At 42.9% G+C, this 17,725-nt stretch overlaps 1 protein-coding gene across 2 annotated transcripts; it reads right to left on the bottom strand.

Moving 5' to 3' along the window:
* Positions 1-249: 249 nt before the first annotated feature.
* On the bottom strand, positions 250-7,605 carry cox4i2 (cytochrome c oxidase subunit 4I2). Of its 2 annotated transcripts, none has more exons than XM_070838802.1 (5): positions 7,427-7,605; positions 3,458-3,551; positions 1,960-2,124; positions 1,121-1,252; positions 250-683 (listed from the first exon to the last, which is right to left on the bottom strand). In XM_070838802.1, exons 2-5 carry the CDS (start codon positions 3,549-3,551, stop codon positions 550-552), a joined length of 525 nt encoding a protein of 174 aa, XP_070694903.1. In that variant the 5' UTR covers positions 7,427-7,605; the 3' UTR covers positions 250-549. The 2 variants fall into 2 exon arrangements, with proteins under 2 accessions (XP_070694903.1, XP_070694902.1); XM_070838801.1 differs by having other exon boundaries at positions 3,452-3,551; positions 7,427-7,604.
* Between the last annotated feature and the right edge of the window lie 10,120 nt (positions 7,606-17,725).

Genomic DNA, 17,725 nt, shown 5'->3' with positions numbered 1-17,725 from the left:
CAGTGGCAAAAATAAGCATTTTTATTGGACGCACCTTGAGCGTGAGCAGTTGCCCTGAAGGATTACATCACAACTACTACATACCTGTTCTCACCTGCCGACAGAGGCCCAAAATATGTATACCCTCATTAAACCGACTTAATGGCGTCCCTGTGCGCTGCTTTGCATTTAAACAAATAAGACCCCGGCACTTAAGATCAGCAGGTAGACTGGCAGCTACCTCCAGATAATAAAAGAGCTGGACAGAGACATGAGCAAAACTTTATTATTATTATTATCGTTATTATTATTTATATGGCTGCAACAGGACGGACACAGTTATGACCACGGCAGGTTGTTGTGGCTGCAGTGGTTGGAGAGGCGGAGGCCGGCTGAGAGCCACAGGTGACGCAGAGCAAAACGACCCCAGTGGAGAAAAAAGCGGCGTCTCTCTGGTGGTTTGGATGGTTGTGACGCAACATTCAAATTGAGACTGACTTCCATGAATCCACCGTCTGAGGCGGCAGGTCTGGACTCTGTGCCGCCTCGACCTCAGTGCAGCCGCCCCCTTTACTTCCACTGACCCTTCTCGTAGTCCCACTGGGCTGATATGCCCTCGACGGGGTTCATCCTCATATCCAACATCCGCTTTAGCTGCTTGGCCTGCCACTCCTCGTCGAAGGTCCTGGGGGGCTTCGGGTAGACTACGGCAAACAAGGAACAGAGACCGCATGTCAGCAAAAGCACCTTAACACACCGCAGAGGCCTCAGCCAGAAACTACAGGAGAGGAAAAAACTCTGTACTTATCAGAAGTAATAAAACAGCACTGGCTCCAAACAGAGGTCTGATTGGATGGAAGTCAATGAGAAAACGGGCCGACTTCTCTACTTGACTTATCAGCTCAGTAAAAATTTTTCCTGATGCATTTATGGTCTCAGTCGCTAGTTTACAGCCTTGTAAATGGTCCCATTTAGAGGAAAATAGACCAAAAAACCAAGATGGTGACACCCATAAAGCCAAACTTCAGCTTCAAAATGGCGGCTACGTCCACAACCTGAGCACCATTCAGTCGACTCAGGTCCAGGTGTACATGCTGGCTACCTGGTTCTGACTCACTGAGGAGTATCGAGGCGGATTTACCGTAGACTTTCTGCCACCAGACCAGCAGGCCGGTGAGGCCCAAGAAGAAGAAGAAAGCCCCCATTACTGACTTCCAGTGATGTGATATTTGCCTCGTCTGTGGGATGGTCTTATTGAAACTCAGCCGGTACACTGTGGGGGGGGGGGGTCAAGGAGAGATGGGAGAGACAGAGTTAAAATGAACTGTACCATTAATGTAAGACAGAGATATTTCTACTCACCCCCCTCCCACATGAACCGTTGAACCATTTGTTTCAAAACTACCAGACTCCATTGACAAAAACAGTAATTTTACACAGAAGCTGCTGCTCAACTGCTATCTGGGTCATTTTAGTTTTGTTTGTGTTGTTGTGTGACTTTGGTGTTTTAAAGGGTTAGTTCAGATCCAACACAATATTTGTAACACTTTTGTAACAATTTGTGTTTTTTTCAATGGAGTCTGGCATGATACAACGGCTGTTTCTGGTTAGACAAAAAACTAGCAAAAAGTATTATCAGAAAAAATGTGTACAAGTATCCAATATGCAGAGGAAATAAATCATTGCAGCAACATGTAGTATTTGTTAATTCATGTACTGTAGTGTGGTTTCATTTACTGTGTAACCACTAATTTTATTTTATAAGCTGGTAAAAAAAAAAGGTTTTTAAAATCTTCATTTGCAAAGTGACATTATAACATATGGTTATATTGTTATTTAATGTGAGAATACTTCAGTAACCGTAGTTTGTTACTGTGCTGTGTGTTTTATTATGTGCTTTTAATTCACATTTAATTCATTTTTATGTGTGTTTTTCCACATGAGATGTGTGTTTTTGTGTGTATTGACGAAGAACCGCACAGGCGAGCTTCTCCTCTTTGGTCAGCTGGCCCCAGGGCCCCTTCTCCTTCTGTTTCAGGCTCTTCTCGGCATCAGTCTCTGGGTACCTGAACGGTTTGTCCGGCAGAGGCATGATCACGCTGTCCTTGTATGTTGGCTTGGACAGGTCCGTCACACCTGACACCTCTGGATGGACACAGACAGGAAGAATCACTGTTTGTAAAAACCTGGCTCCTACACCTCCAACACAAAAGCCTCCTCTCTGTATTGGTGGTACAGCAGCGCCACCTGCTGGTTTCTTCTGGTGCATCAGCCTTCTGAATAATGGAAAAACATGTACAGGTGTCAGATTAAAGGACAAACTCCTGTATTTTTAAACCTAAGCACCGTTTGTACATGATATAGAGGACCAATATAGAATTGATCCAGTGTGACCAGCTGCAGCTGTGAGTGGGCTGTGATGTTAATCCTTTGGGGCAACTGCACCCAATCAACACACGTCCACTAAAAGTGCATGTTTTAGCCAGTGACCAGGTAAGTTCAGATCAGAAATATATATTCTATATCCTTCATTAGGGGTAAAATTCCTCTTTTAAAAAAAAAAAAAAATGTACTTATTAAATTCCACTGTTAAATTGCTCTCTTCAAACATACCAGACTCCACTGACAAAAATAGTGATTTTACAGAGTAGCTGCTAGTCAGTCACTGTCTTGGTTATTTAGTTTTGTTTGTGTTATTGTGTGACTTTGATGTTTTACACCGTTGATTCGGAGCCAACACAATATTTGTATAACACACAATGGCACAAACAACATAACTGATTGAGGTAGTGGTAGGCTTGCCAGTCCTGTGTACTGTGAGGTAAAATTACTGTTTTTGTCAGTGGAGTCTGGCGGCTTTGAATGGCACGATGGTTGGCACGAGGCTGTAATAGCTGCAATGTTATGTCTGACAGCATTATGGAAAGGATCCCTACAGAGATAGACCTGGAAGATCCTTTTGGTTTACTCAGAAATAGTCGATGTATCACCTGGTTCAAAGCCACCAGACTCCATTGACAAAAACAGTAACTTTACCTCGCAGATCACAGGAGTTGCCGGTCTTCCGCTGCCTCAATCGCTTAGTTTATTTGTGTTATTGTGTGAATTTGGGGTTTTGAAGAATTGGTTCAGATCTGAACTAACGTAAAAAAAACACCAAAGTCACAGCAGCTATGCTTACAACTCCTGTGTTCTGCAAGGTAAAATTACTGTTTTTGTCAATGGAGTCTGGTGCCTTTGCAGAGAGCGACGTAACAGCTGTTTGTGGTTAAACCAAAAGGATCTTACAGGTCTAATATTATTATTATTATTATTATTATTATTTGTTGCTGTGTTGTTAGAAATAAATGATAAAAATTCCCATTTCAGTCACTGATTTCGGCACCTGTGCACCTTGACCAGGTACCACATGGAGACATTTACAACAGACAGTAGTTTATCCATTAAAGGGAATTCCGCCGTTTTCACCTACCCTGACCTTGGCTCGCCATCCTCGCGCTGCCGGTGGTCAGGGCCACGGCCGCGCGCCTGCCGACCAGGCCTCCTACGCGCCCTGCGGTCAGGTGGAGCATCTGTGGACAGGTGAGCAGCAACACACACACACACACACACACACACACACACACACGTTTATCACATGTTTCAACAACACATCATTACCATCATCATTAGTGTAATTAACCGGACTGGTAATGTCCTTCCTCTCTTTTTAAGACTAATTAAATTCAGCTGTTGTATCACTCGGTTCAAAGCCACCAGACTCCATTGACAAAAACAGTAATTTTACACAGTAGTTGCGAATAAATCACTGTCTCGGTCATTTAGTTTTGTTTGTGTTATTGTGTGATTTTGGTGTTTTAAACGGTCAGTTCAGAGCCGACACAATACTTGGGTAACATGCAATAACACAAGCAAACTAACAGCTCGAGGCAGCAGAAAAGTGGCCACTCCTTTGTTCTGCGTGGTAAAATCATTGATTTTTCAATGGAGACTGGCGTGATACAACGTTTTTTCATGAACATGCATGTTTTTGAGATTTTAGGGCTATTTTACCGTGTCTTCTTTCAGACTAGTGGACATTAAAAACGTCCAGAATCCACATTTAGGTGTTTTGTTTTACTTCACTTTGTCTGTTTGCATCTGTAGATTTTTCCTAAATTAATTTCTTTAATGGCCGTTTTCTCAGCATGAGTGAGTATTTTTTCTCACTTTCTGAAGCATAAATTAGACTTTTTCCAGTTTTATTCCTCTTTATATCCTGAAGATGTTTACAGAAGGGTTTGTTCATATATCATTCAGAGCATTTTATTCCAAAATAAAACACAGAAAACACAGAAAACCCTTTAATCAAACATGTCAACAAAATGAATCAAAACATTTTGAACCTGGCTTTTTCTAACATTCAGATTTGTGCTCTGGAAAATGAATTAATTTGAATATCTAAACATTAAATATCAGAAAACTTGTACTAATTGTCTTAATGGGAGTAAAAAACATTCTCTCATCGTATGAACATTATGGGAAATTGCATGTAATGGGTATAAGTTAAAGGGCCTGTTTTAATAATTCCATATTCCCAATATTTATAACTTTGTTTTGTTTACATGCTGGAAAATGCCAAACCCACATACATACACTTTGAATAAATTGCACTGTGATCGAGGCAAAAGCAGTGGAGCGCCTGACAACTTGTGTTTACGGCTCACAGAAGTGCACTTAAAAGCAACAGTAACTGCAACCAGCAGTTCATTAGGGCAGAAAAGATGACAATTACGTTATATTTTGAGCATAAACACACACACACACACACACACACTCTCTATTCACATGAACTGGTTCGTCTGTAACTATCTGGTGCTCGTTATGTTTTTTATGTCTTAATTTCCGTTTAAAAGTAAACAGTGAGCGTATTATCTCTCTCTCTGTGTTTGTTATTCTCAACAAGAAGTAGATCTCATTAAGCGCTTTGTGATGGTGGCCTGGATGAACGTCATGTGCAGTCTTTCTTCCCCCGGTCTGTACGCCTCATTAGTTTTGACTGATGAAGGAGAAGTCTGGCATTTTTAAACCTGGGCTCTTTATTTTGGGTTTTAAATGGCTGGTAGGTCAGCTGTGTTGTTGTAAGACGGGCTGTAATGTCCTTCTGGGCCATAAAAGTGCTTGTTTTTGCCACTGACAGGCTCAGTGCAGGATTGTTATTCAAAGTGTCTGACAACACTACAGAGAGGATCCCTACAGAGAGACACCTGGAAGATCCTTTTGGTTTAACCACAAACACAAGTTGTATCGCACTATTCCGACCCACCAGACTCCATTGGCAAAAACAGTGATTTTACAGTAGAGAACACAGGAGTTGCTGGTCTACTGCTGCCTCGATTGGGTAGTTATTGTGTGACTTGATGTTTTAAAGGGATAATTTAGATCTAACACAATATTCATGTAACACACGATAACTCAAACAAACTAATAGATCGAGGCAGCAGCACTCATGTTCGGCGAGGTAAAAGTACTGGTTTTGTCAATGGAGTCTGGTGGCTTTGAACCAAGTGATATAACGGCTGTTTGTGGTTAAACCAAAAGGATCTTCCAGGTCTCTCTCTGTAGGGATCCTTTCCATAATGCTGTCACACACTTAGAATAACATTCAGCCATTGAATCATGCCATTCAAAGCCACCAAACTCCATTCACAAAAGGAGTAATTTTACCTTGCAGAAGGCACGAGTTGCTGGTCGACTGCTGCCTCATTTTGTTAGTTTGTTTGTGTTATATTGTGAGTTTGGTGCTTTAAAGAAATAGTTCAGATCTGAACTAACGTGTAGAAAACACCAAAGTCACACAATAACACAAACAAAACTAAATAACCGAGACAGTGACTGACTAGCAGCTACTGTGTAAAATAACTGTTTTTGTCAATGGAGTCTGGTGTGTTTGAAGAGAGCGATCTAACAGCTGAATTTAATAAGGTGATTAGTCTTAAAAAGAGAGGATGTTTTTACCCCTAATGTAGGAACATCAACATATATATTTCTGAGTCACTAGGTTTAAAAATACCATAGTTATCCTTTAAATACACTGCAGTGGAACATAAAATCAAAAAAAGGAGCATCTGAAATGAATTTCTTGTGACCTTTTGATAGTTCGAATATAATTTATGAAAATAATACTGTAACAATTAATAATGATAAACATGAAGTTCCTCCAGAAGTAGTTATAAATCAGACAGCAGCTCCAGCATTGATGCTCCAGTAAATTGATTGATTGATTTCTGCAGGGATTTAGAGGCTGCTGATCTGTCTGATGATCCATTAATGTGAGAATCAAACACATTTAGATGTAAAGTATAAATATATAAATATCAAAGTAGAACAGTGTGTTAACTGTGCACTGATTTCAGAGAGAGCTGTTTTCTTTAAAATGACTTTAACTTGACTTTAACTTTACTTTTATGTATTTTTCTTTATTGCAGAACTTTTTAAACCTTTTTAATTCGTTGTTTAAACTGCTGCTTCCCAATTCAAAACAGGCCTTATCTATAAATCAGTTCTTGATGAAGTGAAGCCTGTGAAAAAGTTTAGAAACGAGACAAAATAACTGCACTCAGAGTTAACAGTCCGTCTCTCTCATTTTATTTCCTCTCATCAGCGAAACAATAAACATTTTAAAGACTTTAAAGACGCTCATCCGCAGCGGAAACTGTGAATTTTTACTTTATTTAGTACAAATACACAAAAGTGAAGATCGAAATCTTTAATAAAAACAAACGCTGGAAAGTTTTAAACAGTTTTAATTAAAGTTCTGGCTTAAACAAACTTTTTTTTTGTACCACGCTGGGCTCTGCCTCCATTTCACTGCTCACCCTGCTGGGCTTGAACCAAGGTGGTGTGTCCAACAACATTAAACACACACACACACACACACGCACGCACGCGCACACAAAGCAAATGAAAATGGCGGAAATTGGCTGCTAGTCAATTCAAGAGTCCGACGTGACCTTCTGAGAGGGACACAGACGTAAACTCACAGACATTTAACGTGTAATAAAACACATTTAAAGACAAATCAGTGAATCAGTCTTTGCTCTGAATCTTTTTATTTAATCTGCACAAGAAAAATAAGCAACTCAAAGGAGTTTAGACACTTTTTGACACAAGTGTGTCAGTGTGTCAGAGAGCACGCGGACCTGCACGGAGCTACGAATCTTTTAAAGCACCAGATAGTTCATGCTTTTATTTTGGTGCAAGCGCAGCACCAACACTCGCTGCTCACTGCTGCACATTAATGTGACAGAGATCTCTCTGCTTGATCTGTGTCGCGGTTTACTGGCTTTTCTGCACGTACGCCACTCTCCCTCGCTGCTTTGGAGTTAGGGGAGAAGGAGCAGGGGAGGGGGAGTCCGTCCCTCTATCATATCCTCAAGTTCTTTATTGGACAAAAACAGATACTCACGGTCGCCGCAAGAGAGAGAAAAGTGCAGGATTAGTGGATGCAACAGCAAAGGACCAAATCTCGGGCTGCTGAGGCCTTCTGTCCTGTTTCTTCTCTGCTCTTATCGCCACATAACAGCCAGTAGGAACCAACCAGTGGGCGGGTGAGAGAGTTTAGATGGGGAGGAAGAGAGAGAGGGAGAGGGAGGGAGAGCGAAAACCAGTCCAAGTAAACAATCTAGAAAAGTATGTGAGCAGCAGAGTGACGGAGAAACAAATGAAGAGAGAAAGTTGAGTTCAGCTACAGATCACAAAGACACACAGAGGTGCTTCCTCTGTGTCGTCGCTCTCCTCCACGCCGAGGGAGGTGAGGTCCAGGTGAGGTCACCTCAGGACACGTGGGGGACTATAGTCTTACAGCGGGAGGGAAATGGGAGGAAAGAGAGGCAGAGCTTTGTGGAACTGAGAGTCAAAAAAAAAATGACACAGTAAGAGATGAGCTGCGACGCTTTACCCTCAACTAACTCCTCCACAAGTGCAGGCTGGCACCCAGCCACCGTTGTCCTCCGGCTGCCTGGCGGCGAGCCCAGCGGCTGACTGGCTGCAGGTGGTATGTGGTGCACAGGGCAGCCCGGCAGAGAGGAGGAGCCGGGCAGGAGGGTCGGATGAGGACATGCTGGCTCATGGTAACACTGCTCGGCTGTTGGAGCTTCTCTGACCTGACATGCAGCACAGGTGGCTTTAAAACATCCAATAATCCGTCTTCTGTCGATGACAGAGAGTTTTCATGGCTTCAAACTTCCCACTTGAATTTAACTTCATAAACTCACACACGCACACACGTTCTTTGACTCTTTATTATTCTGATTATAGAGCTTTCTGCAGCCACTTTTATGTCTTAATTACTTAGGTTTGAGAGAAAAACTTTGTTTTATTGCAAGTAAAATGAATTTGTGATTAAAATGCATTCATGCAAATCCAAAAGTTTTGTCTGCCAAGCCTGCGTGAGCTCCCCAAAACACAACTCAAGTGGAATTAAAATGTCTAATAATCCTTGTAGTGCTGATTATAAAGGGAGAAAAACTCCTATTAATAGTTTTTTATAGCTTTAAATGTCAACTCTAAACATCATAAACTCAAACCCGTGTGCTTTGACTCTCTATTCTTCTGTTTTTATGTCTTTATAATGCAACCAAAAATAGATTTTAAAGCAAAACAATTGATACTGCAATCAAAAAGTGTTGCATTGCAAGTAAAACGAATGTATGATTAAAAATGTATTCCACAAAACACAAATTTAAATAGTAAAAAAACCTATTAATAGTAGTTTTATAGCTTCTTTATAACTTCTGATGCTCAAATTTAACTCAGCAAACTTTCAAAAACTTCAACAAATGTGTTTTGACTCTGTGCTCTTCTGTGTTTGTGAGTTTGCTGCTGTACGAGGCCACGTTTGTGTCTTTATAATGCAAACAGACCACGTTTGAGAGGAAAACTTCCACAGTCTGATCAAAAAATGTTTTCTGGCAAGCAGATTAAATTTGTGGTTAAACGTATTCATGTCCTGTGGCTCAGTGGGTCGTTCACCAGGTGGTTTGATCCCCAGTCTGCATGTGTTTCACAGAGGTGTATTCTTATTGGTAAATAGAGCGTGGAGCATTCACAACCACAACACCGTCTAGTTTTGCTAGTTTGTCCCTGCTTTTGTCATTCAGACCCTTGTGGCCCAGTTCTGTATTATTATTATTAGTGAATGTGGAGTCGAAGCACTTTAAGCAGTCGAAAAAAGACGAGAAAGGAGCCAAAGCTGTTGTTTGCTGAACACGTGTGAGCTCCTCAAAACACTGTGACCCAAAACACAACTTAGGTAGCAGTGAAATGTCGAATAATCCTGGTAATATTGATTATATGGGGAGAAAAACCTGTATTAATAGTTGTTTTTTTAGCGCTTTCAACTTCTAATGTGCTTAAATTTAACTCAGCAACTATGACAAATATTCTTTTACTCTTTATTATTCTGCTTTCGTGAGTTTAATGGATACAAGTAGAGCTTTCCAACACATGTTGGATCTGATTTCGCAGTGTGACGCCCGTATTGTTTGATGCGTGGAGGAGGAAGGTAGCTGTGGTGTGACGCGGTCGGTCAGCTGCCTTTGTGTCGTTGTTCAACACTACAGTTGTGTTATATAACCCCTCTGATTACAGTTCACCCGTCACCTGCTTTCCCTCCACCGACACAGGCCAAAGTCCACTCACAGAGTTCATCTGACTGCAACAGGCGGATAACTGTAAATTATTATCCCGTTTATTAGTCTTTGTGCCTTTTCTCACAGCCTGCAGACTGCAGCGCTGGAAAGTAACTAAGTGCATTCACTAATTAGGCTGTGTGTTAGTTATTCTGCACAAAAACATGCACTCCAGTGGATCTGGTGCACCCATGCACTGCTTCCACCCACTGTAAGGAAGGGGTGAAGCCAAAATAATAAGTTAAATAAAGTCAGATAATGTCTCTTAAGTCACTACTGTTGTCTAATGAGGAAACATGCTGGTAATTGACTGGCGCTTTGCTAGTTTAATAGCATAAAATAAGAATACAGTGCTTCTTTTTAGCTATTAGGAGACCAAATCCTACGTCCTGTCAGACAAACAATTATACCAGAGTTCAGCAGATTAAGAAATAGTTGTTGTTCTTTCAGTCTGTCTCCATCAAAGTGGACAAACAACTCCACCCAATGGCCCAATGTGTGCATTGCTGCAGTAGCTTGTAATGAACAGTTAAATATATTGTTTAAATGAGTCGTGCTTGATCAAAGCATGTTGCCTAAAAGTGCTTGTTTTAGCCACTGACCTGGAAGATCCTTTTGGTTTAACCACAAACACAAGTTGTATTGCACTATTCAGACTCACCAGACTCCATTGGCAAAAACAGTGATTTTACAGTAGAGAACACAGGAGTTGCTGGTCTACTGCTGCCTCGACTGGTGAGTTATTGTGTGACTTTGATGTTTTAAAGGGGTAATTTAGATCTAACACAATATTCATGTAACACACGATAACACAAACAAACTAACAGATCAAGGCAGCAGCACTCATGTTCGGCGAGGTAAAAGTACTGGTTTTGTGAATGGAGTCTGGTGGCTTTGAACCAAGTGATATAACGGCTGTTTGTGGTTAAACCAAAAGGATCTTCCAGGTCTCTCTCTGTAGGGATCCTTTCCATGATGCTGTCACACACTTAGAATAACACTCTGAGCCTGTCAGTGGCTAAAACAAACACTTTTAGTGGACCTACTGTGATCAGGTGCAGTTGCCCGATCACATGTCAAGGCTGCTGGCTGAGGAGATCCACTGGACCAATTTAAAACCCAAAATATGTATAAACAGGGCGCAGGTTTAAAAAAAATACCGGAGCTGTCCTTTAAATCATGTTTTGAATGCAGCACATTTACTTGTAATGGAGTATTTTTGTGTTATTGCAACTTATACTTGAGAACTGTTGATATTTTGGAGGCACAACATTTAAGAGCTGGATTCATCCCAAAAAAACAGGACAGAAAACAAAACAATCTGCATTGCTCAACATGAGAAAGGGGTAAATGAGAAACTACCGTGTGGACGTTGCCTTAATTGAAAAGACCATATTTGTCCACTAGATAGCAGCAGCACACAAACTTCTGAGGCAGCAACAGACAGAAAGCAACACATTGAAAACGAAAGCAGTACAAGAACTAATTTGTTTGTGATTTTAAGTTGGGACAACTTTTTGTTTTCCAGCCTCTAACACTTTGCACCAAGCATGCAGAGGACTAACCAGTATTCAGGGAGAGTTAGAAATAGGACAAACAGCTTAAATTGGATAATAACTGTTGACTAAAACATGATCTTTTAGTCCAACAGTGTGTCTGTTATTGGAAGTATAACCAGTGGTCATGAAAGGAAATAACTTTTCACTGGCTGGTTGAGACCTCAGATGTCGTTTGATCATTCATGAATTTAATAATTCTCGGTAAAATACTGCAATATTTCCTTGAAGCCTCTAATCGCCTGTCCTGTTTTTCTGTGCTGACTTGATGGTTAACACAGACGTGCCACAGAGCGCTCCAACGACTTGTGCGAGCCGTTTTTTGGGGTTTTTTTTTGTTCTGCCTGACCAGTTTTCATTTCTGGAAAAGCATCTGAAGCAAAAAAAAGCACAAACACCATCAGCGCTGCAGCAGATTTTTTCCAGAAATACATCCAAAGCAACCATCACGGGTGATTACATTTTTTGAAAAATCAAGCATGGTGAAGCGCATTCATCTCTCCAGACAAAAATAAATGTGTTGAAGCTGCTGGAGCAAGGCAGCAGCTGCCAGTGCAACACAAACACAGTAGGGCACGCGTCCCTGATTCATTTATGGAAATTAGGTGAGGACCGTGACGGTGCAAATAAACCCAAATCCTCCCCCGTCTCCCCTCCTCCTCCTCCTCCTCCACACACACTTTGTCCTTCATCCCCTTCAGGGTTTCCCCCCCTCTTTGACCCCCAGCCGCCCTCTCCTGTCCCATTAGAATTGGAGACGTTGCTCCATCTCTCTTGAGGAAACCTTCGCCATCCGTCGTCTCTCCTCTCCCCTTTGTTCAGCGCTCACCCATTGTCCCATTTTATGACAATAAAACGGGCCGAAATGAGGATTGAAGGGAGCGGGCCGGCCCTCTGAGCGTCAGCGCGGAGTCAATCTGGTGCGTTAACCAAACGGCAGGCAGTGGTGCGCCTCCTTACAGCAGCTCTAACAGCTCTTTCCCATCACATGACAACCTGACAAAAGGCAGATTCAGCTCCTCCACTCGCTGGCAGTGACACAGACGCCTCTCGGTACTGACGGCAGCCGAGACGGAGAGAGAGAGGTGCTTTGTCACCCTCATCGTCTCCATTTGAACGCCTCGTCACATCCCTTTAATGAACTCAGCTCAGTTCGCCACCTGCAGGGAAGTGATTCTGAGGGGTGACTTGCTTCTTGTGATCCCACCGTGCTTTGCGAGTTTTTGTTCTCTCTCAAGTTTTTTCTTTCACCTCTTCGTGCACAGCAAACGCACAACGGCGCTCGCGGCTCACTCAGCGGAGGGGAAACCGCGGGGCAGAGGAAACAGAAGGAGACAGGGCCGAGCGTCTGCAACAAACCCTTAATTCCTCTGACACGGTGAATGTAGGTCACAGAAAGCGAACCCCCCCCCCCCCGTGATGGTGTGTGGCCCTCAGATCTTTTAGCCTCAGCATGTTCTACACGGCCTTGCTCTTTTTCTGTAAGACCTGCCCAAACGTTGGCACAATACGACCCTCTGTATGTGTGTTGGCATGTGAGTTTGTGCGACTGTCCCCTCTGCCTCCACCCTTGAGGCATTGTGTGTAACTGGGTCATACTTCCATCACTCCCATGCTAACGACATTGCTCCTCCTCCTCCTCCTCTTCGTCTCTCTTCCTCATCGTTCCCATTCCCAGTTGTTCCTGCCGTGTTCTGCTCTGCTGCTTTGTGTTGTGTCGGTGGGCCCTCTGCCGTCGCCCCCTCGCTGGCACCCCCTCAAAGAGAACACCGATCCATGACTAAGGATGAAAGGGATTGGGAAGCGGCCGCGATTGAGTGCCAACCTTTCGTTATTTGATCGTTTACTGCAGTCCGTGCAGAATGCTCATCATTTCACTCCAGATATCGTCTGTCCATGTTCTGCTGTTGACGGGGGTTTGTGTCTTGACGGTGTCTTTTCCATTGACTTTGTTAGCAACCGCTCAGAAACATTCTGCCTGAAAGCCCAGTGATGGTTTGTGTCCACGGGTTATTTCCTCCTTTAAGTTAATGGCCCACGCACACAAGTGCTGCCTCTCCTCACGGTGAAAACCAGATCCTGCGTCTCTTTTTTTACTGACTACTCTTGACTCCCTCATTGTTTCAACTAACAAGAAGAGGGTTTTCCCGACAGCCAGTTTGCAGGCCTATTCATCGTCCATGTAAGCAGATGCAATGCATTCTGGTAGCGCATTTAAGCAGGCATGGTCTCCTTCTCCTTTTCACAAAGTTGAGGTCTACGGTACGCCATGCAAACCAGTGGCGTCTAGCGTGACCCACCACCTCAGGAAACTTAAAATGGAGACAGATTGAGCAGCTGCATGGTTTATTTCCTCACCTGAGATCTTATTTTCCTTAAACAAGAGAAAGTTATCTTAGCTGTCATGTTTGTCTGGTTTGAAATCCAGGAGCAGACAGCCGCCGAGTAGAAGCGTCCAATCAGGTACAGCCAGGAAGTGTTTTTTGCGTTTTTTTTGTTTTCTTATGACAATTGCTCAGTGGAGCCAAAAAAGTTTGACTTCCCAGGTTTAAAAATACCCAGATCTTCCATATTGTTTGGCCCATAAAGCGTGGCATACTAGTGCCTCGGGCCTGCTGAACTGGCTAACTTCCTGTTAGCCCTCTGCTAACTTCCTGTTAGCCCTCTGTTATCGCACAGAATGGATCGATGGTGAAACGAGACGTTGGGACGCTCTAAAAAGTTTATTCGCTGAATGGCATCACATGACGGACACCACTGCTGTAATCACATGGTTTGTGTCTGAGTCTGTAAAATTGGCCTGGTGCACTTCCAGTGGGCTTGATCCGATGCTGGGAAGCAGCACGACCCCTCACGTCTAAAAAATGATCCATGAGGGTGAACTAATTACAGCTGCTTGTTTGCATGATTTTTCTTCTGGTCATCACCAAAAACTCTTCGATGAGGGTTAAACCATCCACCATCCAAGTCGGAAGCTTCCCCCCTTTAGGCTCAGCTCGCTCATTACTGTGACAGCAGTTATCAAGTCGTCTTCCGTGTGTCCGTTCACCTGATGAAAGACTTCCATTGTTTGTTTTTCCCGATGCTGACCTGGATAAAGTGCCTCATCAGCACTGGGAGCTCTCCTCTCTGTTTTCCTTCGCCCACTCTCTCTCTCCGATAGTGAGTTTCTAAAGTAGAGGTCTGGGCGGGTGTGATAACATTGTCTGTTTTCACAAGCGTGGCGCTGTCATGTTTCCACTGGGCACGGGGCCTCGCCCTCAGTTTTGGTTTTGGTATTTGGCCTGTTCCAGGGAAGCAGGGCTAACCATTTAATCCTCCGACTGACGAAGAAGAAGAGCGACACTGTTCTTCAGTCATTATGTTTATATAAGACAAGACAATTAAGATGTTGGGAGAGAATTACTTACACAGAATAACCATGTTTAGTGTAAAACGTGTGTTTAATTGTTCGTTAATGTGAGTGAACCAAGGCGACTGTAATAATAATAGTAAACTTTATTTAAACAGCACCTTTCATACATAAAATGCAGTTCAAAGAGCTTTATAAATAAATGAAATATATTATAAGTTATATTATTAGTAATGTGTGATGTTGCAACCTTTAGAGACCTGAACTTATTCATTTAAGGGGGGTGTCGTATTTCTCGCTTTTCCGAAGCCAAAAACGCAAGGAAATAAAAAAAACATTGTTTTTTGTTAGCTGGTGATTTACGCGACTACCTGACGTAAAATTAAAAACATAAGTAGTGATGTTGTGTAGTGATGTAGTGACATGAGTTTCTCATTTCCATCATGGGAAAAATGTTATGAAACTCTAGATAACTCTGACATAAGCACTTTCCTTTCTCCTTCACTGTAGAGGGAACTCACGCTAAGTTAAAGACACTGAGATGTGCGTTTTCATTGGACTTCAGACGTCCTATAACATGATTAAATAACTGTAAGACCTCACAAACTTGAGCTCAACACTCTTTGGATGTACTTAGACCACACACCAGCTGGTTTTCCCAGTTTCCCCGAGCTCCGTTAATATTCCTGTCAGGTGGTTTTTAGCTCTCGTTGTGTTGGTTGGTCACCACGGCAGCGTAGGGTCTGTTTTGTCTATGCCCTGAAAGCTGTGAGCCTTCCTCTGTGTGTCCGCAAGGGCTCAGCTCCCATGATGGATCACCTGTAGACACAATACCAGGGTCCCGACCCCAATGGGCTCTCCGGCTACAACCTAATTAACTTAATACCAATTAATCTACGAGACTGCGCTCTCCTCTGTCACCTCTGTTTTATAAACGGGACAGGAATGGATCAGCTCCTGGTTTTTCTTCTGTAGACAACAAACAAAAGGGGGAATTTCACACATGCTCACAGGTCACGAATGTTTCTGCTTGTTTCTGGGAATAATCCAGAGTTTTAGAGGCCGATGACAGTCATGACAACGTTATTAAATGGCAGAAGTGCCTCAAAAGAACCAACACAATAAATGATACAAACCAACCTTCTAACTCATGGATCTGTTACTCAAACTGAACTTCCTCGGCTGTATTTCATTGCCTCTTTGCGTACAAAACAATCAAAAAAACTGTATTTGGCTTTGAAGCCAACAACAATGGCGTCCATCAGGTGACACCACTGGGCCCCATAGACTTTTTTTCCATTTTCTTCTCAACCTGTGTGAAATATGACTAATTTCACAGAATTGAATACATTCAGTCTGATAATATTTGGAAAGTTTAGACGAGCCGCCTGATTAAATCATTTTATCCCCATTTATGTTAGTGGAGGACTAACCAGCCTGACACACACACCCTTTGGGTCCCGTGATTTAGTGATTTTATTTTTTGCTTCCCTGCCTCCAACACTGTATGTTGAACACTCACACGCTGAATAAATTAAGATTAATGGGACTATATCATAAAAGTTTGGGGTTTTTTTCAGAGAAAATGTGTAAAAACCCCAAACAATGAGGAGCTGAAACAAGCTAAACATTAAATCTACTTAATTTTAAAGGGAAACTGTGGCCATTTGTTTAAAAGAGAAAGGGCCACTGGTACATTGTGGGTATGTGATGCAAAATAAGTCTATTGTCCGTTCAAACGAATCTACTGTCTCTGTTTTTCCTGCTGGTTAAAAACTGCAGGCTCACCCAGGTGCATGCTGGTCCTATACCTGCCTACCCACCTGTATAGTGTCACATTATTACCTAACTTACAACAAAACCAACTGAATACCAGCTACTAAAAACTAAGTAGACTTAACTAAGTAAAGTTAACAAATGAGTAGCAAAAGAAAATACAACAAACATCTGGAATAACAAAACTAGTTATTGTCAGTACAACTAAATACTAACAGCAGTTTAATATAAAGAATATTGATCAGTAACAAGCAGCAGGTCATGTGCTGCTGCTGCTTTTGACAGTTGGAGGTGAATCTTGCTGCAGGACAGGATCCCAGAACCTGTCGACGAGTGTTTTCCGGATTAACTCCCACTAAAACCGGGTATTTGTTGACATGACGTCATGTTTTCCACGAATACATGCTTTGATCACTCGTTGCGACAACTCTGCAGGCAAAGCCTTCACATGCGGTGTTTACACTGCGACACAGAAAGCTCCTAATGTACGTGTTGACGCTCATGCTCAGCCACAATCTCAAACCCCCACCCAGGGAAGAGACTCGGGAATTCTCCAATCAGGAGACCTGGAGACAGCAGAGAGTGACGGACAGACGGACGGATGGAGCTGCCGGAGGTTGTTTGAGTAGCTCGATTCCACCTCCGTGTTGCAGTGTTGTTGCTTCATATCAAACCCCCCATGATGAAATCATCATACGTCATACGAGGAGATCAGTGGAGGAGCGTGAACGCCCTCACTGACACATGCAGATACTCATCATCTGGGTGCACGGAGCACTAATGGGCTGCAGCTGCCACAGACCTGCGCGTCACTGTTTTCATACCTAATAACCATTTTACAGCTTGACCCTGAAAAAATAAATGAAATTTGTCACGGGTCCGTCTAGTCTCCCTCCTTTCCCCGTCGTTTTCCTGTTTTCCCTCCTCCCTCGTGTGTGTGTGTGTGTGTGTGTGTGTGTGTGTGTGTGTGTGAAGAAGAAGCAGATCATTGAGCTGCACACCTGATGCCCATCCAATCAACCAACCCTCAGCATTTAAACCCATCCCAGCACTCCACTGTGCATCAGTCATCATCCAGTGAGACGCCATTGGCCAAGTCTCAAGTTTCCTCATATGATTTCTCTTGAGATATTTACCTTTACCCTCCTGTGCTCCAGGTGTCCATCTCCACCAGGCACACACACACCTCTCTCTGGGTCTTTGTTTCTTGCGGACAGGACTCCCAGATCTCCAGTCTCTCACTGCTGAGGGCGTCCTCGTCTGCCACACTCATTCTCTCTCAACAAAACCCTGTTTTCTACTCAGCTTTGGCCTCCAGAGTTTGTGTTTGAGTCCCGTGATTTGATTGTGTGGGTGACCTCTGTGGTTGGAAGTACGGTGCCCCAGAGTTT

Source organism: Pempheris klunzingeri, chromosome 11, assembly GCF_042242105.1.
Source record: "Pempheris klunzingeri isolate RE-2024b chromosome 11, fPemKlu1.hap1, whole genome shotgun sequence".
Taxonomy (NCBI): Eukaryota; Metazoa; Chordata; class Actinopteri; order Acropomatiformes; family Pempheridae; genus Pempheris; species Pempheris klunzingeri.
Note: the sequence above shows the minus strand (reverse complement) of the source record. Positions and strands in the feature narration are given on the sequence as shown.

Coding starts and splice junctions, on each gene's coding strand:
- cox4i2 (XM_070838801.1), bottom strand. CDS start 3,551: ATGCTCCACCTGACCGCAGGGCGCGTAGGAGGCCTGGTCGGCAGGCGC. Junction 2,125..3,451: donor GATGGCGAGCCAAGGTCAGG/GTAGGTGAAAAC, acceptor GTGTCCATCCAG/AGGTGTCAGGTGTGACGGAC. Junction 1,253..1,959: donor CAAAGAGGAGAAGCTCGCCT/GTGCGGTTCTTC, acceptor CCCCCCCCACAG/TGTACCGGCTGAGTTTCAAT.